The 27,703-nt window shown below is 37.1% G+C and overlaps 1 protein-coding gene across 2 annotated transcripts; it reads left to right on the forward strand.

Annotated features, from left to right (window-relative positions):
* Nucleotides 1-1,291: 1,291 nt before the first annotated feature.
* Nucleotides 1,292-27,135, forward strand: DSC1 (desmocollin 1; the record flags this gene model as incomplete). Of its 2 annotated transcripts, none has more annotated exons than XM_080714579.1 (16): nucleotides 1,292-1,354; nucleotides 4,243-4,327; nucleotides 6,426-6,628; nucleotides 7,902-8,021; nucleotides 8,948-9,103; nucleotides 12,103-12,247; nucleotides 14,767-14,933; nucleotides 16,295-16,429; nucleotides 18,704-18,889; nucleotides 20,145-20,407; nucleotides 20,559-20,701; nucleotides 21,682-21,894; nucleotides 22,519-22,761; nucleotides 24,732-24,853; nucleotides 25,814-26,065; nucleotides 26,938-27,135. In XM_080714579.1, 16 exons carry the CDS (start codon nucleotides 1,292-1,294, stop codon nucleotides 27,133-27,135), a joined length of 2,694 nt encoding a protein of 897 aa, XP_080570705.1. The 2 variants fall into 2 exon arrangements, with proteins under 2 accessions (XP_080570705.1, XP_080570706.1); XM_080714580.1 differs by lacking the exon at nucleotides 26,938-27,135 and adding an exon at nucleotides 26,808-26,843.
* Nucleotides 27,136-27,703: the final 568 nt, after the last annotated feature.

Here is a 27,703-nt window from a genome sequence, read left to right on the forward strand (position 1 = left end):
AGTTCTAAGTCTCCTGTGGTTCCATTATCTCCTAAAAGGAGCTTCCATAAACAATTGGCAATATCCACCGAAATACCTGCCATGACTCCTGATTCCCAACAGTGGTTCAGGCAATGTGAATTTTAGTTGTCCCTCCATGCCTAAAGTATGCAATTGCCATCTGAAAACATTTATCTTCTCTCTCTGACTTCCTTCGCTGCCCTTGAATGCAACTGACCCACTGAGCTTACTGAGTTGCGGCAGGAAAAAGGATGCTAATGTCCTCATACAAGCCATCAATGTGTTTACAAAACCTAAATATGGCAACATTATTGTACCATTAGCTTTGGATATCCAGGCTATTACTTGTAGTACACAGTTAATTAGGCTGAATGGAATGATCCTAATGAGACTTGATCTTCCAGATTCTAGTCATCCTAGAAAAAAGGTAAGAATAAAAAATGCCTTCACCTACAACAAAAAAGAGCAATAACAAAATTGTTTCCCAGGGACTTCTTTATTATTTTGCTTTTATAAGGGTGATGCACTCTGGACGTTGCTCCTGCTGTCTAGAGTACTAAGTCCCAGTAGACAGAAAATAATAGGGAGTAGACATGATGCACCTGTGAGGTCTCTGCTTCCAACTGGCATGCCTGGTCCCTGGCAGAGCTCCACTCTGTGTGACAGACTACACCTAAGTGCTTAGATGGGGAGATAACTGCAGATGGATGTGATTGCACATGCTGATGGCCTCTGATTTGCCAATAGCAGCTAAGGAGGCATCACTTCCTTGCATGGAGTTGGTGCACAATTTGTGTTAGTACCCAGGGGCAAGGCAGGTTAATAAGGCCAAGGAGGGGAGGCCGTGGGAGGGGGTAATAACCGGGGAGGACTTCATTGCACCAACCCCGGGGGGAAAGGGAGGAGGGCTGAGCATGGAGGGTGTTCCCGCCTGCTGTAGCCTGTGTGTTAAGTGGCAGGAGAAATTTTGAAAGCCACTGTGAGGAGGAGCCAGTGACTGGCTTTGGGGTGCTTTGAGCCTCACTCTTCCCACTTGTAGGAAAACCTCTTTCCATGCAGAGGTCACTGGCTTGGAAGGAGGAAGACCAGCCAGAGCAACACTAGGGAAGCATTCTCCCGCCACATCTGTCCGTTGTCATTTGCCTCTTGACTCTTCCCAAGCTGGCTCAGCTGTGCCACGGTGGCAGCAGGACATCCTGACAAGTGCCAGCATCAGCTCAGCTGCCCTGCACATCCCAGGCACCCCCGTGCTTTCTCTGGTCACTGGCCCTGACCACTGGGACCGCTTCTGATGGCTGTGGCCTCTGCTGCCCCAGGGAGCATCTTCTGTAAGCAGTTGCTTTTCTCTTTCCTGGTGAGTAGCAATCAAAGGCTTATGGAATCACACATGTCACTACGCGCTTTCTGCTTCCAGTTTGGGCTTGAGCGAGAGCAGAGGTGGGGACAGAAAGCACGGAACAGACTAGGAAAACAAAGCATTCCTGAGAAAATGCAGAATCAGTCTTGAGACTTGTGTCCAGGATGGGGTGTGTTGAGCTCACTCCTCAAGCACCTGCTGCCAGGATTCTGAAGTTTTTTAAGGATCCTCATTCTTTCTTGTTGTGGTGTTTATCTAAGCAGTACTGGAATACATTCAGGCCTTAGGCATTTGGCCCAGAAGGTTCTGAGGCTTGCTTTTGCTAGTAGTCATTAAATAACTGTGTGTATATAACATGTTTAACATGTTTTCTTCTGCTGAACAGCAAGAAGTGAAAACAAATTTGGGGGAAGGTATGAATTATCCAGGACTTTCTTAGTTTATCCAAGAAGAGCTGAGAGAAAGACAGAGCTCTTAGTTTAAGAATAAGACAGCAAATGTGACAGTTATTGAAAATGCCATTAACCTGCCTTCCACTTGTAATTTTAATAGCTTTACAACTGTGTTTTTTCTTTGATGGGAAGAAGAGAGTTATTTCATATCTCTATCCAGCATTAATGAACTTCTTTTCAGAATTATATTTTCAGAATTAGAAGATTTTACTATATAGGAACAAGCATTTTCTCCATACAATTATTAGACGATCCAGGGTTGATGACTGTAACTGCTTGGGGAGAGAAAGGCTCAGAGACCACCTTGAATTAGCATTGCATAAAATGTGGTAAATGTTTTTCAAGGGATTCCACCCAGATTTCCTTTGCTTGTGGTCCCTATGCTACCCAGTGTTCGTTAATTCATGCTACATGGAGTCATCCTTGACTCCCATTCTGACTGAAAGGTTGTCTGACTACAGCCCCTTCCAAATCACTTAGCCACTGATTTAACCTGTAGACTAGAAGAGAACCAAAGCCTGGAAACCTCCGTCGGCCCTGCCTATAGAGGGGCATCACTGAGGGGGTCGCAGGGCTGGAAACCTCCATCGGCCCTGCCTATAGGGGGGCATCACTGAGGGGGTCGCAGGGCTGGGGGGAAACAAGATGAGCGTGGGAATGGAAATGTGGATATATCATGTTTTACATAGCACATATATACAAATATATGCATATATAAAATGTGTATACATGTGTGAATATATTTCTGATTAATGTAGTCTTTCCACATTGAATATTTAAACAACTTTTTTGTGTGTGTGCTACTGGGGATGGAACCAGGAGCCTTCTACCTCCGGGCTACACTCCCAGGCCTATTTTTGTATTTTATTTGGAAACAGGGTCTCTTAAGCCAGCTGAAGCTGGCTTCAAACCTGCGCGATCCTCCTGTCTCAGCCTCCCCAGTGCAGGGATTACAAGCGTGCACCACCATGCCCGGCTGATAACTTCTAATAGAATGCTTTACCCTCAGAAAGTTCTTTAGATATAATTTAGTGCATTCTTTGGCATTAAGGATGAGTATATTTAAGAATCAAATAAATAGAGTGCCTTGTGTTTTAGAAGTGCTTATTTAAATTAAAACTGAAAAAGTATGTATTAAAATTCTACCTTTTCATATTATGTTCTTGACAGAGATTTGTAAAATTGTAATCTATTTAAATAGGCGGCTACAATATATCCAGTAGACTTGAATTGGATTGAAAAAGAAGTACAATATATCTAACAGAATTGAAATAAATTGGAAAAGAAGTACACTTTTTTTCTTTTCTTTTTTTTTTTTTTTTGGTGCTAGAAATTGATCCCAGGGGCATTCTACCTCCAAGATATACCCCAATCCCTATTTTATTTTTTATTTGGAAATAGGGTCTTGCTAAGTTGCTGAGATCTCTCTAAGTTGCTGAGGCTAAACCTACAATCCTCCAGTCTCAGCCTCCCAAGTACTGAAATTATAGACATATGCCAGCACACCTAATGTACACATCGTTAATATTGATATTTCTCCCTTCTTTTTCATAGTAATGTGTCCCTTAACTCTAGAAACAGGTCTTCAGAGGAAGACTGGTCGTAGTGTTGACCTACATGGTTCTGGAAAATCTGATTCATTTTAATTTTAAGTAACCAAAATGCAGTCATTCTGATAAGGAAAAGAGAAAATAAAAAAAGTAGCATATGCCAATAAAGAATAAAAATGTCTTGAACTTATAGAAGCCTTCAGACTAATAGCTTTTATGTTTCAGATAGTATCTGTCTTCTTTGAACTGCCCATGTTTTTAAAACATACCTGTTTCTTGAATTTAATTTGAAATTTTTTACGTATTTAAAGACAGTCATTTACATTTTGAGATTCATTTCTTTTTAGACTGGTTGTGTGATTGAAGATTTTTAGACTTTGAAATTTTTTCCAAGATTTTCTGAAAAGTTGTTTGAGAACTTGGAATAGTGGGGAGCATTGTTCTTTATGAGCATAAAAAAATCCTCAAATATTTTCTCATCAACTATACCCTCAAACAGTGGAAATGATGATTTGAGAATAGGGCTGTGATCAGTGAATGGTAGAGTTAAGTACTTTCTTTTTTCAGGATAAATAATTAGAATGATACTTATTCTTAGTAACAATATACTGTATGTATTATAAAATTAACAAATTATGACATTTTTCTTATAATTATACAATATTATGCAGATTTTAAGAACTGCTCACTGGATTTTTCATGGATACTCAATGACTGTGGTGTTCCTAAGGCCATTCTTTTCTGGTTATTTCTAAAATAAATAGAAAAAATTAAAAATTTAAAAATTTGTTCCAAGATTGACAATATTTTTTATCAATAAGACAAAACCATAATTGAAGTATGTGAACAAATGTAACTCCTCATTTTTTTTATTTCTTTTGAGGTTCTGATATTATTTTGCGATGCTTGTCAGAAAATTTCTCTTCAAGTTCCTTCTCAACTGCAGGATGAAACACTTGTAGGAAAAGGTGAGACACGTTATGAGAATTTAGTAGTTGGAAACTGATACATTTAGCTTCAGGCTGCTTTTATAAAGGCTTTTGGGATAAAAGCCATAGACTAGCTACTTGGCAGTGAAATTGATGATACAATAAAAGATAGGCTATTTGTGTTTTTTTTGTGGTGGTTAAAATAATTAAGATATTGAAATTACTTGTATACTTTCCTTGCCAGAAAAATTAGCAAACATCAGAGGGTTAAATTATCTTAATTCAGCAGGCGTGGTGGCGCACGCTTGTAATCCCAGCATTTGGGAGGCTGAGACCGGAGGATCGCGGTTCGCGGACAGCCTCAGCTACTTAGTGAGGCCCTCTACAACTCAGTGAGACCCGGTTTCAAAATAAAGAATAATTTAAAAAAATAGGCAGGGGGTGTAGCTCGGAGGTCAAATGCCCCTGGGTTCCATCCCCAGACCCACAAAAATAAATAAATAAATAAATAATCTTAATTCAAACTAAGCAAAGCACCAAAACCAGAAGTTTATTTTTGATGCATCTACTAACCTGCTGCCAAAATTCCAATGCCAGCTTCTTTAAATTGATTAGATGTGAAACAAATGTGTTAAAATTTAGGTGCCCCAAGTAAAATTTGTACTGAAGTTCCTAACAATGAACAAGTATTCACTAAGAATTTGTATGATCTATTTCATAGACTAGCTTGTGAAATTCATCATTCAGTGGTTCTTACCATTGTAGTCATCAAGGCACATTAGCGATTGAGTTTATTAAACCTCACAAAAATACTATAGAAAGATTATTTGAAATACTAATGAGAAATATTACTTAAGAATAGACCAACTGGGCCTAGTGGCACATGCCTGTAATCCCAGAACTTGAGAGGCTAAAAGAGTAGGGTTGCAAGTTCAAGGCCAGCCTCATCAATTTAGTGAGATTCTCAGCAAACTAGTGAAACTCTGCTTCTAAATGAATGAACAAATGAATAAATAAATGGATAGGGCTGTCAATCTGAAGCAGAATGTTCCTGGGTTCAATCCTAGTAACACACACACACACACACACACACACACACACACACACACACAGGAATAGACCTGTTTGTTTTTGCTTATTGCAAGATAGCTTTAACTATCAGATATTGCAAAATATACTGAAATCATACAGTTAAAATCCCTGTGATATTAAAAAATACTTTGTTGATATAAAACAACAAATTTGTTTATGTATGTATATACATCTGTATCTACAGATGCTTGACTCGCAGTGGGGTCACATCTTGATGAACTCATTATATGTTGAAAATACAAGTAGAAAACACATATAATACACCAAATATCACAGGTTAGCAACACAATCCACTGTAGAGAATCCCTTGTTTTCCTGTCTAATCAGGAGTCTTAATGAAAGCTACTGCTTACCTGCCCAGCATCATGAGAAAGAATCTCACCACACATCACCAGCTGAGAAAAGATCCAAGTTACAATTTGAAACACAAAGTACAATTTCTACTAAATGTGCATTGATTGGCACATTATAAAGTCAAGAAATATCATATATATATATATATATACATATATGTCAAATAAAATAGACATCATTATAAAGTCAATATTATTTGTGGGTTTGTGGAAACAATAAATATAGCAACACTAGGAAAAGAGTTCAATTCTTAAATTAACTTATGATAAAAGCAATGAGAAATATGATTTGACAATTGTTTAATTTTCATGGCCCCTAAGAACTTGCTTAGAATAGCAGGTACTAGCGGGGTGCGGCGGCACAGGCCTGTAATCCTAATATTCAGGAGACTGAGACAAGTGAATTGCAGGTTTGAAATCAGCTTCAACAATTTAGTGAGACTCTTAGAAACCTAGAAAGACCTTGTTTCAGAATAAAATGAAAAGAGCTGGGGGTATACCTTGGAGGTAGGTGGCCTCTGAGTTTAATCTTCAGTATAAAAAAACAGTAAACAAAACAAAACAAAACAAAAGACACTACCTGTCACCACCCTCTTTTTGTTTCTCACGCATTAACTCTCAGTTGTTCTTCCTGTAAAACTTGTTCTGTTCCTGTTTCACCTGACAAATTGCCATGAAATTTCTTCCTGCAGTGAATCTGAAGGAGTGTCTCCAGTCGACCAGCCATGTTCTGTCCAGTGACCCCGCCTTCAGAATTCTGGAAGATGGCTCAATTTACACCACACGTGACCTCCTTTTGTCTTCTGAAGGAAAGACATTTTCCATTTTGCTCTCAGACAGTCAGTGGGAGAAACAAGATGAGATAGAAATTGTACTCTCAGCAAGAGATAAAAAGGTATAATGGGCAAGGATTTAAGTAGCCTTGCATATTAAAGTATTGATGAGAGTTCTTAATTTCATAGACTTCTTTGCAGATTAAAATTGCTATCCTTAAAGATTATTTGTATGTTTTTTCATTTATAATTAATATAAAGAAAGATTAGACTATTGAGGAGTGTTGGAGCTGTTTACCCAGTTGTTAAACCATGAGCACTCTCCACAGCCAGGGAGCAAAGTCACAGTATCAAAGGTTTCAGAGAATGTTTGCAGGTGTGGCAATAAAAAGGAGGGTTGGATGAGGCAGGCAAGGGCGGGTCTCTAGCTCTGTGGCCAGAGATGCAGCTGTATGGCTCCCTCCCAACTCCACACGGGTTTGAGTCTCTCTTCAAAGAGGAAAAGAGAGTGTCTAAAACTTAGTCCTGATAGTAGAGAATCCCGTGGTGGCCACGCCACAGGACTGCTGTGAGTGCACAGGCTCATTGTCTTGCTCTGAAGGGTGGTGATCAGTGCTGGGAGTGGGAAGGCTTCTGCGATTCATATCTCACTTAAAACAAACTCAGCACAATGATTTTGGTCTTACAAATCCAGGAAGTAATAAGTGATTTCAACTTACAAGAGGATTTCCCGGCAGATTTTTTTTATTACAAGAATTCCTCTTAACTGAATTTTAAAATATTATTTTTATCCAAATTGTAAAGAATGCTCATATTACAGAAATAAACATACTTCAGTTTTAAAATCAATTCTTGAATATTTGTTAATGGATCACCTGATTTTAGGAGGTTCTATAGCATCATTTTTTTGTTGTTGTTGCTGCTGCTGCTGTTGTTGTTTGATACTAGAGGTTGAACCCAGAGGCATTCTACCTCCAAACACAGCCCTACTTCAGTTTTTATTTTGAAACAGGAGACCTTGCTAAGTTGCTAAGGCTGGCTTGGAATCTGAGATCCTCCTATATTAGCCTTCAAAGTACTGGGATTATAGGCATGAACCACAATACCAGACAGTCTATGGCAACTTAAGGTGAAAGTATTCCCAAGGCCCTATAAGTTTTTTTTATTAACTGATTAAATCAATAAATAAGTGAAATAAGGGAGTATAATGTAGTTTGGATCTTGTGGTAGGGGTGTGTGTGTGTCCTATCAGTAAAAACAGGAATGCTCTGGAGATGATCCATGATATTGTTATGTATCCTTCTTACTTACACTCTCTGTGTTGATGTAGATGTGCAAAAACATAATCTCAAGAATGATGAGCAGTGTTCTTTCTTTGTTTCTCATCAAATGTAGGCTCCTAAGAAAAGACATGCCAAAGACACAGTCCGCAGGCGCCAGAAGAGGAAATGGGCTCCGATTCCGTGTTCACTGATGGAGAACTCCTTAGGTCCTTTCCCACAACATGTGCAGCAGGTACATCTCATCTAACTTGCCTTCACATGTAGTACACTTTTTGTTGTTAAACTTTCCATTTGCAAGTTGTACGGTGTATGCAATCAGAGTGTTAGAATATGGGTAGTAGTAGAATCATCTATTCACTCGAACCACTAGCCACGACGGAGTCACCCAGTGTATTTGCTCTTTTCCAGAAATCCTATTTAGACACTTGGAACCAAGTTTAATATTTGGAGTTTCTTATATCTGTAGGTTTACATCTAAAGTCACCCCAATACTTTGCTAGATGTTTTAGTTTTCATACACAGTGTTATGCCTGTGTTGCATAATTCAACGCTTGCTTAAATTAGGACCCATTCTTCAAAATATGACCACTTTTCTGTTTACTGCATAAGATTGTCTCACTGCCAGATAGCTGAAACATAAGCATAGGACATTTTTGGAGATAAGAGATTTTTGAGGAATCAATTTTACAAGAAAAGTTCTATTATTTCTATAGTACTTTTTAATCATCTAATTTTTAATTCTAAATAATTTAAAATTATTGGGAGTATTACTATACTTTATGTAGAAATAAGTGAACAGGAATCATAAATGCATATCACTCCACAAATTTTGTTAACTATACCAATAAAAGAATTTAAGGACAAATAAGTGATAGACTCTGGCTTTTCACATTGCCAAATGTAAATAAAAATTTGGAAAACTTGGGAGATGGTTGAATAGGATAAGCAGAGAAAAGAAAGAATAGGTGGAATTTATATTTATATTTATTTCCTCTGCTTATCCTCTTATAAGGAAATGAATATCCTAAGCAGAGGATAGAAAGAATAGGTAAGTGGAAAAAAGAGCGAGTTATAAAAAATAAACTATCATAAAAGTTTAGATTGAAGGTATGAAGATGTCATAATTGCTATATTCATAATTATCATTTATTGTTATAGATCCAATCTGATGCAGCACAGAATTACACCATCTTTTATTCCATAAGTGGACCAGGAGTGGACAAAGATCCCTTCAATTTGTTTTTCATAGAGAAAGACACTGGAGATATTTACTGTACGCGAAGTATTGACCGTGAGCAGTATGATCAGTTTTTGGTAAATTAATGAAATAATTATTCAGAATTTTGTCTTTATTATTGGCTTAGTTATATTTTCAATGTTACTTTTTAACACATGAAAAGGTCAATATTTTTAATATTTAAAATAGCATTCATATTCAGAATAAACCTTAAATTTCCCTTCCTGCCATTGCTAAAAGAGACAACAGATATAACAAGGGACATAAAGGTGAGGGAAGGCATAAAATATAATGAGAGCATTTTATTTTAATATACTTTGTTGCACTGTAGTCTCACATCATAATGTAGTTCAGTGACAGGGCCATACACGCACACAGCCCTTGGTGAGCTTCCCCCCCTCCCTACTCCTTTCCCTTCCCTAGACGTGATATTGAGATTGACAATGATGAGTTCACATATGTATATAATGTCGATGGAAGTGTTTCCTTCATTAATTCACCTTACCCTAGACCCCTTCCATCACTCCACTGGGATAATGACAAATTTTAAGGTACATATTTTGATCAGAGTTCCAGAGAACTGACAATACATTTTACTAGGTTTAAAGTTCTCCATAATAAAGTAGCTCAATTATTCTCAACCACTGTTGTATGTTGTAAATTACATAAGAATTAAAAAAAAAAAGGTGCCTGGGTCCATGCCCAGAAATTCTGACTTATCTGGGTAGGGCTCCAGTCATCCAATGCAATTCTCAATGTGCATGTGCTGCCGTTGTACCCACAGCCTCTGCCCCTTACACACCATGGAGCTTCTATCTCTCTTTCTTTCTCTCTCTCTCTCCCTCTCTTTCTCTCTGTTCTTCAGCAATGACATCCTTAGGCACTATCTTATTTCCTTAGTAATCCAGAACAAATTTATCATTCTATCTTCTTCTGTCCAATCATATCTAAAAACAAATTCTATTTCTTCTGAAAATTAAAATTTTGTTACAAAATTTACCTATCTCTTCAGTGTACTGATGTTTAATCTGGTGTAGGAGAGAAATTCACAATGGTTTGGGGGAATGCGAGAGAACAATACTGATTAAACCCTTATAGTCTTGGATTATTAGGAGGTGGCAGTAAAGAAGCTCAAGGACTTATCTGTGGGCAGTCCAGACATCTTATGCCTTACGGTCCAGACAGTATGTTAACAGACATCTTCAAGTTGGTGGCCATGTTCAGGCAGCTCTGAGAGAAGTTTACAATTGTGGAGGAGGAGAGAAGAGCTAGGTATTCTAGGTTGATACATCAGTGACAGGAAAATCCACTTGTTAAAAAGAAATCAACACAACAACAGCAATAAAATCCAGGATGAAGTCTAGTTTGACACTAAGGAAAATAAAGATCAGAGAGTATTAAAGATTTTATAGTTCATACAAAAAGGTTGGATCCTATCCTAGAATGTCTACCAAAGCACTTTATAAGGCAATGCAGGTTTATCATCATTATTATCATTATTATTATCATTATTGTTATTATTATTATTATTATTATTATTATTATTATTATTATTTTGTGTGGTAGTAAGGATTGAACCCAGGGACTATACTCCCAGCTATATATATACTCCGAGCTATACTCCCAGCCCTATTTTATTCTTTATTTTGAAACAGGGTCTCACTAAGTTGTGGAGGGCCTCCCAAGTTACTGAAGCTGGTCATGAACCTGCGATCCTCCTGTCTCAGCCTCCCAAGTACTGGGATTTCAAGCGTGTACCACTGTGCCTGGCTTGGCAGTGCAGATTTTAAGCAATTTCTGTTTTAGATATTTCATAATTGAGAAGAATGATGAGATATTAGTGGCATAATTTCTTTACAATTTTATATTTCCTCCCAAATTCTCTAAACATTTTACTCCTAGTGATATAAAAGCATTACTTAAAAATAATTTATCCAAGCCCTTACAGGTGAAATAATCAGAGGAACGTTGGAAATTCATTGCCTATTTTTACTTATGAGCAAATCACACGAGGAGAATGTAAAGAAATAATTGAGGGCATTTAAAGAAAAAGACGTTACGTCCTCAGTGGGTCTCAGAGCCCCCTCGAGGCGGGCTTTGGGTGTGTACATGCCTCGTTAGCATTGTCTTCATGGTACAGGGATTGAACCCGAGGCTTTCTACCCTTGAGCTATACCTCAGCCCTAGTTTTTATTTCTATTAGTTTTTTATTTTTGTGGTGCTAATAATTGAAGCCAGAAAAATTTAACCTCTTAGCTACACCCTCAGATTTATTTTATTTTTTATTTTGAAACAGGGTCTCACTAAATTGCTAAGGCTGTTTTTTAATCTGTGATCCTCCTGCCTCAGTCTCCACAGTACTAGGATCGTAGGCCTCCCTGGTTCCATTAGTATTTTTATTAAAAGGAAATACCAGCCTGACATGGTGGTATTACACTTATAATCCCAGCATTTGGGAGGCTGAGACAGGAGGATCGCAGTTCTACAACAGCCTCAGCTACTTAGGCCCTTTGCAACTCAGTGAGATCCTGTTTCAAAAATAAAAAATAAAAAATAGGGCTGGGGGTGTAGCTCAGAGGTCGAATGCCCCTGGGTTCCATCCCTAGTACCACACACACAAAAAAGGAAATACCTATGATAGAAAAATGAAAAAAATGTAGGTAGAGGCATAATCAAAAAATAGTTTAGTTGTGATATATATCTGTCTGTAATTATATACATGATTGCAATTTTATAGACTTCAAAAAACACTTTATTAGCATAACTGGAGAAAGTCTGCATATATTCTAACAAGTAAGACAGCATGCAGTTAATTCAGTAAGCACCTGCGGTTTGTTGTGCTTGGAGTGCATGGTACCTGGTAGGAGAATAATGAGAGATAACACCTAAAGGGGATGAAGCCATATGGCAGGCAGGCGTACAGTGCACCTGAATGCTATCTTTCCATAGAGCCTTTCATAATTCCAAAGACCTTTGTGGATGATTTTTAAAATGAAATATTCTGCCCTAGTGCTAGGCTTACTTTTGGATTAATTTGTCATTTGAGATGAGCTGGTGGCCTTTTTCTCCCTTTTAGGTCTATGGCTATGCTACAACTGCAGATGGCTATGCACCTGATTACCCACTCCCCTTGCTGTTCAAAGTTGAAGATGATAATGATAATGCCCCATATTTTGAAAACAAAGTGACTATTTTTAGTATACCCGAAAATTGCCGATCTGGTAAGTTCATATCTTATAATGGTATGATAAGATTATTTGACACTTAATAAGTATTATAATTTACAATGTTTTAATTTATTATTATACTTCCTGCTTCGTTTTGGGCATTTCTGATTATATACACTTTTCTCCCTCACTAGAAATTGATATTATATGACATCCCTATTATAGGTCAAATTGCTCTGAGCAAATTTTTCTTAATTGAAGCAGTTTCATAACATAAAATGCCACACATTTCCCCTTTTATAGCCTTTACAATTTTTGCAGTATTTTCCTGACTTAGTTCTCTATAGGGTTGACCATTGTGAAAGTGAAGTTTGCTTTCTGTGCTTGCTCAGAAACTCAGTAGTAGAGGGAGGTAGCTTAGCTTTCTGATTGGAAGAAGTTAGGCGATGAGTCCAGGAGGGAGAGAGTGAGGTTGACCAGGTTTTAGGAGCAGGCCAGCAAAGTGAGAACCATGCACACGGATGCATTCGGTGTTTGTTTTTAAAATTGGCATTTATCTAAAGGTATTCAAAAGGCTAGATGTAGGGAAAATTCAATGTTTTCTTCTATTCTAGGAAGAATACAAGGGAGAATGACATAACAAAAGATACAGGAAAGTCTACTTTAATGTGTCAAGGAATATTTTTAACTAATATTTGAAATTCAAGGAGTTTGAGTTTTGTAGCTTACATATGTATAATATTAGGGGTGTGTGTGTGTGTGTGTGTGTGTGTGTGTGTGTGCGCGCGTGTGTGCACGATGGAGATGGAAGCCAGGAGTATTCAACCTCTGAGCTATACCCCCAGTCCTCCCTTTATTTATTTTTTTAAATTTTGAAACAGAGTATCACCAAGTCGCTGAAAGACTAGCTAAGTTGCTGAGATAGCCTTGAACCTGAGATCCTTCTCTCTCAGCCTCCCAAGTACTGAGATTCCAAGCAATAATTTCACAAAGCTGTTGATTTTCTGAATTATGTAATGACCGCTGAATATTAGCCTCCATTTTATAACCAATGCCTATAGGATGAAAGTTTTACTTCAGTTTATTTTTTCATTAGTGCTTTAAGATTATGCAGAATGTTTTAAAATGTTTTACTTTCAAGGCTACACAACTCACCACCCTTTTCAAAGGCAAATCTTTCTGTGCGCACTCTGCTGTGCATGTTTAGGAGGCTGATAAACAATGTCTAAGGTTTCTCTCTAATCAGCTTAATCCACTACAGATATGAATGAGCAAGACAAATGTTTATGTTTTTTATTTTTACCATGTACACACAGTTGCAGGCGAACTTATAAAGCAATATGTAGTTGGAATATTTCTAAAATTTCAACAGATTTTCAGGGGCCCAAAAATACATTATAACCTGAGAATGCTAATCAGTTTTATACATTCTGTTTTTTGGTGTATCTTTCAAATAAATTGAAAAAATGTTCTAAACTGCTTCGATGCTAGATGAAGCCAACATGTAACCTAGGCCTATCAAAGTGCATACTAAGACTGTCTAGTAAAGTTTATTTTAAAAATGTATAAGAAGTGTTAGCTCTTACTGCCTCCTCCATTCGCTGCCATGAGCATATGTATGTGTAATACTGCTCTATCAGCTGGTGGTTTGCAAAATACTATGCCATAGCCAGTCTGCACTAGAAAGGTAGTCTAAGAGGTGTTCCTGCTGGTGCATATTTATTCAATTCACATATTAATAATTCAACACATTTCCTAGAATACAAAAGCAAAGATATTTGTTATCATATGCAGAAGAGTGATATTCCTCTAGCTAACATTGTTAAGCTGGGCTATGAAAGAGAATACAGAGAAGCTCTCATTCAAGCAGAGCTCATGAACTGGGATTAGTAGGTTGGGGAAAAGAATTTGAGAACTGGACGTGTAATCCCAGGACTTGGAAGGCTGAGACAGTTCAAGGCCACCCTCAGAAATTTAGTGAGATTCTCAGGAATTGAGTAAGATCCTATTTCAAATTAAAAAGCCTGGCGTGATGGCGCACTTTGTAATCCCAGCATTCTGGAGGCTGAGATTGGAGGGTCTTGTTCAAGGACAGCCTCAGCTACTTAGGCCCTCCGCAACTTAGTGAGACCCTGTTTCAAAAAAAAGAATAAAAAATAGCTTGGAGGTTGAATGCACCTGGGTTCCATCCCCAGTCCCGCAAAAAAAAAAAAAAAATTAATTAATTAAAATTTAAAAAGGCTCAGAGTTAGAATTCCTTGGGGTTGAATCCCTAGTATCACTAAAAAAAAAGAGAGAGAGAACTAATGTATGAATGGTAGGGTTAGAACTGTCCTGATATATACAGACTACAAAGCCTTTTCTTCACAATATCCACGTAATTGAAGTTCAAACAGGAAGGGGCTTGGAGAAGTTTAGTAGGACATTTATACATCCCTCAGATTATCTGTAAAACTTATCTTTTGTGGGGTATTTGACAACTTGCTACAGCAATGCCTTGATTTCATTTTTGTTTATGACTCAATTACACTAAAATTTTAATTTTTTTGACAATATTGAATTTGTCTAAACAGGAACTTCAGTGGGGAAAGTGACTGCCATAGACAACGATGAACCTGGAACTCTACACACTCGTCTGAAATTTAAAATTCTACAACAAATCCCAGATCATCCAAAGCACTTCTCCATTCACCCAGACACAGGTGTCATCACTACTATGACGCCTTTACTAGACAGAGAGGTAATACATTGATTAACTTCTCAGTGATTAAATTAGGTTTAAGCTGGTAATTGACTCCCCAAACAGGTTACAATATGACCATTATGGCTTTTTCTTAAGCGTCTTTTGTAAGGCTTCTCTGAGACTTTCATGTCTACAGAGATGTTGGGAAAGAACTAGGCGATAGACAAGGTTTCACTTGCTTTCATTGACTTAATATAATGCATAAATACTGAAATTGCTTTAAATTTATTTTATTTTTGTTTGACAAAAAGTAATTTTATTTAACTCTAATATGTGTAATTTTTTAATTAGCTAACTTAATTTGTTAAAGAAGTTTAGGATACAGGCAAATTAAGTACAGTGAGTTCCCATATATCCCCCTTGCTCCCACCGAAAGATGTTGTATAGCACCATTTTTTTCTATACAGCATCTCATGTACCAACGATGGTACATTTATACCAATATAAAGCAGCATTGTCATATCATTATCACCCAAGGCCCTAGTTTACCTTAGTTCATTCCTGGTCCTATATGTAGGCAGATATGTAGTGATGTGTATCAGTATAGTGTCATCCAGGGGAGTTTCACAACTTTAAAATCTTTTGTGTTCTTCTGTTCTCATCCTATTCTTTGTGATCTTCCTTGTCTTCCTTCCTCACCCTCGGAACCCACTAGCCACTGTACTATATCTATAATTTTAATTTTTAAGAATGTCATACAGTGAAAATCCAGCAGCATGTAGCCTTTTTCAGGCTGTAATCTCCCTAGTAGTTCTCATCTAAATTACCTCCATGTCTTCTCATTTCATAGCTTCATAGTGTATTCCTTTTTAGCACTTAATAATATTTCTTTGTTTGAATTCCCCAGTATATTTCTTTATTTGCCCACTAAAGTATGCCTTGGTTTCTCTTAAGTTTTGCTCTATCTTACTGATAGAGCAGTATTACACATACATATGCTCATAGTGTATTCCTTTTTAGCACTTAATAATATTTCTTTGTTTGAATTCCCCAGTATATTTATTTATTTGCCCACTAAAGTATGCCTTGGTTTCTCTTAAGTTTTGGCAATTATGAGTAAAGTAGCTTTAAATTTTGAAATATTGTATTAGATGTGTCAGCTTCCCACTCGCTAATCTCTTTTATTTGCATTTATGGTGTTTGCTTAAGCAATTGTGATTAGGGCTGGGGGTGTAGCTCAGTGGTAAGGCACATGCTTAGCATGTGCAAGTCTCTGGGTTCAATCCTAAGAAAATTATAAACATATAAAGAATACTTATAAAATATTCATAAAACAATCACAGTGGCTATGATAATTGCAAATTACAGGAAATATAACTGTTCATCAGTGTGCCCTTTTCCTTTTTTTTTTTTTCCAGAAATGTGATACTTACCAGTTAATAATGGAAGTGCGAGACATGGCAGGCCAACCTTTTGGTTTATTTTCTACAGGAACAATTACTATTTCACTTGAGGATGAAAATGACAATCCACCGTATTTTACAGAAACTTCGGTTAGTATCTCTGGATCCATTTGTCTAGATTTTATCTACTTTTCCAAAAACTGGATCTAGAAAATGATAACTCTGTGAGATCATGAACTTTGCTTGAATAGATGTCACAAATAACAAAGAGATGGAACAATGATTTTTTTTTTTTTTTGGTAAAACTCTTTGAAGTGCCAGTTGTTTCTGGATGGTAGGAAAATAATCATGCTTTTGGCTACTTAGAGCTTCTTCACCCTCAAAGCAGTTCCTGGGCTCAATGTTTCCTTGAGTATTAAGATTCTTGCGGGGCATGGTGGGACACACTTGTAACCCCCGCATTCAGGAGGCTGAGACCAGAGGATCATGGTTCGCGGACAGCCTCAGCTACTTAGGGAGGCCCCTCTGCATCTAGTGAGACCCTGTTTCAAATTAAAGAATAAAAAATAGGGCAGGGGGTATAGCTCGGAGGTCGAATGCCCCTGGGTTCCATCCCCAGAACTGCAAAGAAAAGAAAAAAAAGATTCTTCCCAACTGTTTGAACTTGAGTAATTTTATAATGGGGTGGGAGGAGAAGGCCCTGCATCTCTGGTGTCCTTTATGTGTCAAGTTTCTGGGTGAAAGGGTCTGGCTTTGTATTCTCTTTGGGAGGCAGAGTCTACACTGACCTACCAGCCACAGTGGCCTCTCCTGTATCATATATGTGAGAAAGGCCACCACACCTGAAATGATACCTCTAGGAAATGGTTCTTTCTCCCAGAATTTTTAATAAATAATTCTCATTTTTTTCAATAATCTGCACTAGAGTATGAGTCAAAGACCGAAAAGCCAGTAAAATGCAGTAATTGACATGTTCATGTAGTTTTTGTTTTTGTTTTTGTTTTGTTTTTTGGTACTGGGGATGGAACCCAGGGGCCTTCTACTTCTGAGCTACAGCTAGAGCCTTATTTTGTATTCTTTATTTTGAAACTGGGTCTCACTGAGTTGCAAAGGGCCTCACTAAGAAGCTGAGGCTGTCCATGAACTGCAATCCTCCTGTCTCTGCCTCTCAAATGCTGGATTACACGCGTGTGCCACCACTTTCGGTTTCATGTAGTTTCTTACATTAATGCCTCTAACATCTCCTATTTCATATAAGGAAATGGAATGTTTGCTGAGTAGCTTATTCAAGAACTCATACTATAGGGCACATATAAGGAATAACTAGGGTTCAAATTTACATACAATTGTCATCACCCTTCTGTGAATTCATCTTACATCTCTAGCAGATTCTAATATAGCACTTTTTTGGTTTTTCAACATCATATGCCTCTGAAGCCATATTCTTTGGGGAGGAGGGCTACTGTAATTTCTCAAAAGGGGGAAAACTTGCTAGGCATGGAGGCATACTCTTGTAATCCCAGTACTTGGAGTTCAGGTTCAAGACCAGCCTCAACAACTTAGTGAGACTCTTGGCAACCTATCAAGACCCTGTTTCAAAATTAAAAAGAATAAATAAATAAAAATAGAAAAGGCAGGGGTGCAGCTTGGAGGTAAAATGCTCTGAGTTCAATCCCCAGTATAATAAATAAATAAATAAATAAATAAATAAATAAATAAATAAGTAACTTTTCTGTTAAAATATTTACCAGTGAATCAAATGTAAATTTAGAAATTAACAGGGAAGCCAGGCGTGGTGGTGCAGGCTTGTAATCCCAGTACTTGGGAGGCTGAGACAGGAGGATTGTGCAGGTTCGAAGCCAGCTGAAGCTGGCTTAAGAGACCCTGTTTCCAAATAAAATATAAAAATAAGTCTGGGAGTGTAGCCCAGAGGTAGAAGGGCCCTGGGTTACATCCCCGGTACCACAAAAAAAATAAAAAGAAAGAAAGAAAGAAAGAAAGAAAGAAAGAAAGAAAGAAAGAAAGAAAGAAAGAAAGAAATTAACATGGAAACAAATAATGCAGTAATAATAAATTGATTAACGTTTTCATTTTTTGTGTGTGTGGTACTGGAGATTGAGCCTCGAAGCATTCTACTTCCAAACTACACCTCCAGCCTTATTTTTTAGTCTTTATTTATTTTTGAAACAGGGTCTCACTAAGTTGCGAAGGGCCTCACTAAGTAGCTGAGGCTGTTCGTGAACTGCGATCCTCCCATCTCAGCCTCCTGAATGCTGGAATTATCCACACCCGACTAAACTTGTAAGTTTTTTCTCAGTATATAAGGGTATATTTCTACATCGCATTTTCTTCATATACAATTTTTAGAGTAGGAAGCCATTTTATTAAAGGTACTGATTTTTAATTAACAATACATTTTTTCAGTATTTTACAGAAGTAGAAGAAAACAGAATTGATGTTGAGATATTACGAATGGCGGTACATGACCAAGACTTGCCCAACACGCCTCATTCCAAAGCTGTATATACAATTCTCCATGGCAATGAAAATGGACACTTCAAAATTACCACAGACCCAAATACAAATGAAGGAGTCCTGTGTGTTGTCAAGGTAAATAAATGAAATATTTAAAGTATCCTTTGAAGCATTCTAACTTATGTTTGTACACTGATAAAAAGTTAATGCTTCCTGTGTATTACTAGAACACTGCAGTATAATGCTAAAATAATTTACATTGGTTTGCATAGATTTTTTCTTTTATTATTTTTACCCACATTTTTTGAAGTATAGTCATGTCAGTGACAAACTTTTTGTTCTATATGTAAGAAAACCAAGACAGAGAAATATTTGACAGACACTTGCCTGAGACGAGATCTCAACACCCTCCTGAATCCTCTCTGAATCCTTCTGTCTACAGACTTCAGTACTCTCTTGCAAAGATTCCCTCATTAATTTCTAAGAGACAGTAGATGTTTCAAGAAGCCTTACGTAAAAATTGTGTTTTCCTGATAAAATCTTTGTAAAATGTCATTTTTTTTTTTTTTTTTTTTTTTGGTGGTACTGGTGTTCCTGGAAGCCCTTCTACCTCCGGGCTACACTCCCAGACCTATTTTTTATATTTTTATTTTGAAACAGGATCTCTTAAGCCAGTGCGGCTGGCTTCAAACCTGCGCGATCCTCCTGTCTCCGCCTCCCAAGTGGGGATTACAAGCATGTGCCACCACGCCCGGCCCATAAAATGTCTTTTATTATGTCACATATTCTTTTTCTCTCTTTTGTTTATCCCTTAGATTTCTTTTTTCTTTTTCTTCATCATTTAACTGTCATTTTTAGGTATAACCTCTTTAATTATCCAGTTTAGAACTGAGCATTTCTTTCAGAAACTTAGCTGACTCAAATCAAATCTAGTGTGCTTTGAAAAGGTGCTGGTAAATAATGTTATTATATATTTTGGCATAGATGCTCAGTGCAACTTCTTCATTAGAGACAAATATCTATCTGATTATTTTATGTATTAGCTTGGAAGTATTTGGGTTATTATTACTATCTCATATGGTAAGTAATTTGAAGTCTTTCAAACATTTATTCTGAATTTCTATTAATATTTAAATTTATAATAAAAAATGAAGGCATGCATGGTCTGCCAAAAGGAAAGTGAGAAAAAAATCTAGCTGACTCTTAAAATCAGCAATTTTGCATTTGACACTATTATTTTAGGAAACTAACTATAGTCTTCATATTAGCACCAATGTTTGGTAACAAATGTATAAAATGATATTCCTTTTGTATTGAAACATGGACTAATAATCATAAATCTTCTATACAATGATGTGTACTGACTGAGTAAAATATGGTTATTGAACAGCCATTGAACTATGAACACAGTCGTCAAATCACTTTGCAAATTGGTGTACTTAATGAAGGCCAGTTCTCAAAAGCAGCAAACTCCCAAACTCCTCCTACAATGTGTACGACCACTGTCACTGTTAAAGTGAAAGACAGTGATGAGGGCCCTGAATGCCAGCCACCAGTCAAAGTCATTCAGAGTAAAGACGGCCTTCCAGTTGGCCAAGAACTCCTTGGATACAAAGCATTGGACCCGGAGTCACACAACGGTGAAGGCTTAAGGTAATGCACTTCCTAAAAGCTCTTTAAGTTTGTATTGGGAGGTAAAGTGATTTCCATTTTAGGAGAGTTCTATGTATTTTTCAAAATGATGAATTTTAAGATTGTGTTAGCTCTATAGTTTGGTCACTTATATTTGATTTCTAAAAATTAGGTATCAGAAGTTAGGAGATGAAGATAACTGGTTTGAAATTAATGAACACACTGGAGATTTGAAAACCGTAAAAGTACTAGATAGAGAATCAAAGTTTGTAAAAAACAATCAATACAACATTTCAGTAGTGGCAACGGATGCAGGTGAGTGTCATTTTCTAGAAATAAATATAAATATAAGTTATGTTTCTAGGAGTACTTTAGGTAGATTCTGTTTATTTCTGGATCAAATCAAGTGTGTGTGTGTGTGTGTGTGTGTGTGTAGTAGTAGTAGTAGTAGTAGTAGTAGTAGTAGTAGTACTGGGTGTGGAACCCAGGGGCTTTTCTACCTCTGGGCTATACTCCCAGACCTATTTTATACTTTATTTGGAAACAGGGTCTCACTAAGTTGCTGAGAGCCTCACTAAGTAGCTGAGGCTGGCTTCGAACCTGTGTAATCCTTCTGTCTTAGCCTCCCAAGCGCTGGGATTACAAGTGTGCACCACCACGCCCAGCCCCTAGGAGAATATGAACACCAACCACTGTAGGAGTCACAAGTTTCATCCATAAAAATCAAGTAGATTCTTGAAAATAAGCACATACTTAAAGCCCTGGGTTTAATCCTCAGGATAAGAAACAGGAAGAAAGCAAGAAAGAAAATAGGGTTTACTTAACAAAGAAGATAATAGTACCTTGGCAGTGACAACAGAATGTACCAAAGCCAACAGGAAAGAAAGCCGCCTCTAAGGGTGTTGGTGAGAAGCTCAAAAGTTGAGCAAAGAATATGTGAGGAAAAGGAGAAGAAGCAGAGAAGAAGAACAAATATAATTATTTTCATTGTAAGGATGAATATATGCTCTTTGTAAAAAAAAAAAAAGATGTGAGAAATCAACTTTATTTTCAACAGGTTACCCTGAAGTGACACTCCTCATCATCTCATACATTTTAGTTGTAAAATCCAACTGAAGGGATCATATGTCCCAGCCACCAATCTTTCAGGAAGCATGACATGTCAATATTTTGTAGTAATGGTGTCTGAGATTTTGGAAAATAGTTGAAAGCAGATGTCAATTGTGTATTATACAAAATATTGAAAATAAATACATTTTTAAGTGGAGAAATAACATATTCCTGATTTCTCTTAGTTGGCCGATCTTGCACTGGAACATTAGTAGTTCTTTTGGAAGATTTCAATGACCACCCACCACAAATCAATAGAGATGTGACCATTTGTAAGCATGATAAAGATTATGCTATTCTGGAACCTATAGATCAAGATGGACCTGATAATGGCCCACCTTTTCAATTTCTCCTGGATAATTCTGCCAGAAAACTTTGGAGCATAGAATCAAAGGATGGTAAGAAATTGTGCTAACACTCCATAATTAATAGAGGATCAAGAAAGCTGATGGCTTTGACTTTTACCTTAATTTATCATCAATATGTATTCATTGTAGGAAAATTTTATCAATCCTAAAAAGGATAATACTTAGCTTTAAACTTATACATGTTAGAACTTTCTTTTTTTCTTTTTTTTATTTTATTTTTTTAGGTGCTGGAATCCAGGGCTATGTGCACGCTAGGCAGGCATTTTACCTGTAAGCTGCCTCTCCAGCCCTTCTGCTTGGACTCTTATTCTGCTTGTCTTTTAAGAAAAAATTAAATCTATTTTAAGTGATCATTTAAATAACATGTAAAGTATGGGTTAATCCAGTGTGAGCAGAAAGCAATATTAATTATTTTCCCCATGTTCCTGGAATTTAAAATCATTTGCAGAAAAGAAAAATTAATCATTAGGATTATTAGAGTATTTATTACAAATTAAATTTTCCTCCCAAGAATCCCAAGTAGTAAGTAGGAATAACAGTACTCTTGAAAGGTAATATCAATGTGTGTGTGTGTGTGTGTGTGTATATATATATATATATATATATATATATATATATATATATATATGTTGTCTCCTTTTTGTTTCCTCCTAGGTAAACATGCCTTTCTTCGTCCAAGGCAAAATCTTGATTACAACTATTATTCTGTGCCAATGCAAATACAAGACAGACATGGCTTTTCTGCCAAACATGTGCTGTCAGTGAGAATATGTGATTGTACAACTCCATCTGACTGTAGAATGAATATTAAAGATGAGAGGGATGTTAAACTAGGAAACGTAATACTTGGAAGATGGGCCATTCTTGCCATGGTATTAGGTTCTGCATTGTTATTATGTAAGTATTATTATCTGGAATGTGTTAACTGAAGTTTTATCTAATGTTCATGTGCTAGTCAGCTTTCCATTATTGTAACAAAATACATGCGGTAACAACTTATAAGGAAGGAAGGTTTACTTTGGCTCAGATTTTCAGCGGTTTTTGTCCATGGTCAGTTGGCTCTGTTGCTGTGGATCTGTGGAGGGAAGCACATAGCCGCGCAAAGCTGCTCATCTCAGGGCAGCTGGGAAGCCAAAGGAGAGTCAGGATGAGGACAGTCTCAAAATCCATTCAAGGCATACTCCAGGTGATTGGACTTCCTTCCTGTAGGCTGCCTCTTAAGGGCTCCCCCACTCCCTGATAATGCTATGAGCTGGGGGCTCACAAAAATCTTGTATCCACTTTATGACTTGGAGTTCCGAGTCATAGAACAAACATTATCAATAAGAACAGATGAAACTTTTAAAGTACATTCCAAAGGTGTACCCTTAGTTTTTCCATGATTAGATATGAGACATTGGGCCAATCATTTCTTTGAATTCATTTTTTATATTTGAAATGAAGATATTATATAAAATTATTAAGATTTTCTCCCATATTAATCCTAAGGCAGGAGGTTGAGACAAGAGCATCTCAAGTTTGAGATTAGCACTTAGTAATTTAGTGAGATTCTTTTTCAAATTAAAAAATTACATGTGGGTGGGAGTATATGAACTTAGAGGTAGAATGACCCTGGGTTTAATCCCCTGCCTCTCTCTCTCTCTCTCTCTCTCTCTCTCTCTCTCTCTCTCTCTCTCTCTCTCTCTCTCTCTCCCCAAAATAATTTTATCCCATATAAAATATTGTACTGTTTCAAGCAGCCAAGTTTATATAGAGAATATATAAATACAAAAAAATAGTGAGAACAAAGTAGTTCCAAATCTTGCCTAGATGTATATGTTCCCTGTTATTAATGAAGTGATATAGTGCACATCACACAAAAACTCCAGTGAGGGAAACCTGGTCACATCGGGAGCCAATGAGGAAAAGCAGGGAAGGCAAAGGGAACAAGATCTTGCCCTCCGCCGGCTGTGTTTTTGGAGATGCTAAACTTGTCCCAGAGTCTTTGTTGTATCCTAATTAATTCTGATTTGAGTTTCAGGTACTCTATTAGTTGATGTACACTTTGAAAATCAGACACTGAAGTCATGTAATTACCTTTCTTTTCCTCTGACAATTTATTTATTTATTTATTTATTTATTTATTTATTTATTTCAACATGCTTTTATTGTATTTATACATCATAATGAGACAGAGAGTGATAGGAAGACACATGTACGCACCACTTGGTGTGTTTCCCTGTGGCTCCACCCCGCTCTCTCCCCTCCTTGTACATGTCATTGAGATTGATGTTGATATTTTCATATGTGTATATAGCATTGCTTGAACTGTCGCCTTTATCACGTCTCTCTCCCCCTCTCTCCCTCCCCTAGATCACCTCCATCATTCCTGGAGTATCCGCCCTTTATCTGAAGTCTCTTTTGTTACTCAGTTTCTCTCTAGTTACCACACATGAGAGAAAACAACTATTTGCTTTCTAATATGACTTATCATAATATTGCCTTTATTGTTTGTATGTGTGCCTAAGCATGTTTGTTTTGTTGTTCTAAGCCTGTTAAGTGTGTTCTGTACAATTTCAAATGCCAATAATCTATTTTAAATTTCACACAAATGAAGTTACTTCTCCAACCTTGAAGAAATAAAAGATACTTAGAAGTTCTTTTTGGATCCAAGAGAGAGTATCATTAAATCTTAAGACAGAGATAGTCTATTTACTAGCACATTTTAAAAATATTCTGCTTTAAATTTTATGACCATCTGTGATCTCAATTGATGGAATAAATCTTAAAATGTTGTGCAAAGAGACTTAAAAAATATTGTATAGTCAAAATATTTAACTCATACCAGAAAAAATAATACATTACTTCAAATTTTAAAAAACTTTTAGGTATTCTGTTCACATGTTTCTGTGTTACTGCTAAAAGGACAGTGAAGAAATGTTTTCCAGATGATGTAGCCCAGCAAAACTTAATTGTATCAAATACAGAAGGACCTGGAGAGGAAGTGACGGTAAATCAGACTTAACTTCCCTTTAAATTGTATGACGATCCAATTATGCTCATTTTAATATAGTAATAATGGCAGGAATAATAACTTGTGATGTTTACTGGGTGCTTACCGTGCCAAGCAGAGTTCAAAGTGCCCCACATGTTTTAATTCATTTAAACTTCACAGTCTTATTGTATCTGTTTCAAAGGGCAGGCGTAACAAACAAACAGAATGACTTGAGCAATGCAAATTTATTGTGTAACTGTTTTGAAGGCTAGAAATCAGAGGTGAAGGTGTTGGCGAGGCCAGTTCCCTCTGAAGGCATCAGGGAAAGATTCCCAGGCCTCTCGCCCAGCTTCTTACATGTCCTTCACTGAGGGCAGCATAGATCTTCCCACGTCGGCTTCCTATTCTGCCTAATTCCACCTCCCCTTCTGTGGGCTGGGGACGGAATCCAGAAGCATTCTGTCTCTGAGCTGCTCCCCATCTCTATTTTATTTTATTTTTATTCGAAACAGGGTCTTACTAAGTTGCTGAGAGCCTTGCTAATTTGCTGAGGATGGCTTGGAACCTGTGATCCTCCTGTCTCAGCCTCCCAAGTACTAGGATTACAGGCAAGCACCAACACGACTGGCTCAAGTCTCCCCTGTTCATAAGGACATTGTTCATATCAAATTAGAGATGCACCTAATATGATATTTCTTTGTCTTAATTTAAGTAGTTATATCTACAATGATCCTGTTTCCAAACAAGGACAGATTTTGAGGTCCTGGGAGTTAGGCCCTCAAACGTATAAATTTTTGGTGGTCCTAATAGTCTAACCTATCACAACTATGATATGGATACTACTATTATCCTTATTTTACATGTGGGTAATTGAGGTACAGTCAGTAAGTGAGTTGTCTGTCATGGGAGAGCAATGAAAGTAGATTGTTACTTTTGTTTGATTCATTCATTTGATAATTCTAATTTTATTTTTAGGATGCAAATATTAGGATCCCCACTCAAACGTCCAACATTTGTGACACAAGCATATCTGGCACCCTTGGTGGCCAGGGAATCAAAACACAGCAAAGTTTTGAGATGGTCAAAGGAGGATACACTTTGGATTCCTGCAAAGGAGGTGGCCATCAGACCCTAGAGTCCAGCAAGGGAGTCGGGCAGGGAGGAGCAGACACCGGCAGATACGCATACACGGACTGGCAGAGTTTCACCCAACCTCGGCTGGGCGAAGTAAGTCCCATTCGTTTTAGGTTCACATTACATGAACATTAAAACATTATTTATGAATAAAGGTATCCCCAATTTTACTCCTCACATGCCCTGAACACTTCACCTGCTTTCTTGTGGAATTATCATAGACACAGATGTCAGATCTAAACCCAAAGAACAAAAGAATCTTCTGAAAAGTTTCATTTTTAGAATACAGTGTATATTACTTTTTATCTAGGAGTGGCAAATGTAGATACTTTTAAGAAAAATAAAAAAATTGATAGTGATCTTTTTCTAAAATTTTCCACAAAAAATCAGAGTAAAATATTTGTTTTAGAGCAATCATAAATTGTAAACAATTGTTAGTGTGCCTGAGTTCTTCATGGAATTATGAAGTTCTGGTGATCAAAATAAATCAGATGGATTGTTGAACTTTTATTTTGGGTTTTATCTTGGTTATTTTTTGGTTCCAGTCAATCAGTACAGGTTGATACTAGACAGTTTAACGTATCAATGCCTCTGTAATAATGTCTAAATAGCCACTAGCATAATCCTAGCCAGTTTAAGTTTTCCCCACATATGTGAAGAACCTACAGAGGTAAATTTCAACTAAACATCTTATGTTCAAATGGGAAATTGTAAGTCATATGACATATGTATAAGCCTTAATTTTCATAAATGTGTTCACTAGGAGCATTTATTTATTTGCTATATTTTAAAATGAATATAATATAGACCAATCATGTGCATTTTTTATATGTAGGAATCCATTAGAGGACACACTCTGATTAAAAATTAAACAATAAAAGGTAAATCAAAGACATCATTTTTATGCTAATATGTTTAGATGTTATTTTTTTAAAAATAATATAAAGTGTTCTTCCTCGGTACAGAAGGTGTATCTGTGTGGACAGGACGAGGAACACAAGCATTCCAAAGACTACGTCCATTCCTATAACTATGAGGGCAAAGGCTCCATGGCCGGCTCGGTCGGCTGCTGCAGCGATCGGCAGGAAGAAGAAGGGCTGGAGTTTCTAGATCACCTGGAACCCAAATTTCGGACATTGGCAAAGACATGTGTAAAGAAGTAAATGTATCTTTTAATAGGGTAACATCATTGCATGTAAAAGGATAGCCTCATCTGCTGATGACTTTGTTTCTTACTGGTGAACTTTAAGTTGTGTATAAATAAGGGTACCTTGACTCTGAGGCTCCCCTCAGTTCTCCTTGTGGATAGAATATCTGTGTCTATAGGCAAAGGTGTCGTTGTTCATTTTCTCTTACGTGCATGTATATATTGCCCCTTTGGGAAAGCGCTGTGCTCGCTCTTGTACCTTCTATGGTGTGTGCTATAGACTATGAGGGAGACTTGGGTGTTGCAGAATTTAATCCAAAATGCATTTTCATTTTAGAGATACAAATTAAATATTTTCTTTAAAATCTTGGGGAGCAGTATGCTTTTATAAATATTTCTTTTAGTACCAGAGAATTGCTTTCTTTGTACCTGTGAGGGTTAAGAAGTATTTTGACGTATTCTTAGCTGCAGCCTTTCATTTGGTAAATGGGCTCCTTTCTCACTGGCTTCTTGCAGGAGTTTTCAGAGCTTAGTGATTGGATCTAAGTGCACCCGTTGGGTGTGCGATAAGGGTCCTACAGCTT

The sequence above is a fragment of the Muscardinus avellanarius genome (genome assembly GCF_963383645.1).
Source record: "Muscardinus avellanarius genome assembly, chromosome: 17".
Classification (NCBI taxonomy): domain Eukaryota; kingdom Metazoa; phylum Chordata; class Mammalia; order Rodentia; family Gliridae; genus Muscardinus; species Muscardinus avellanarius.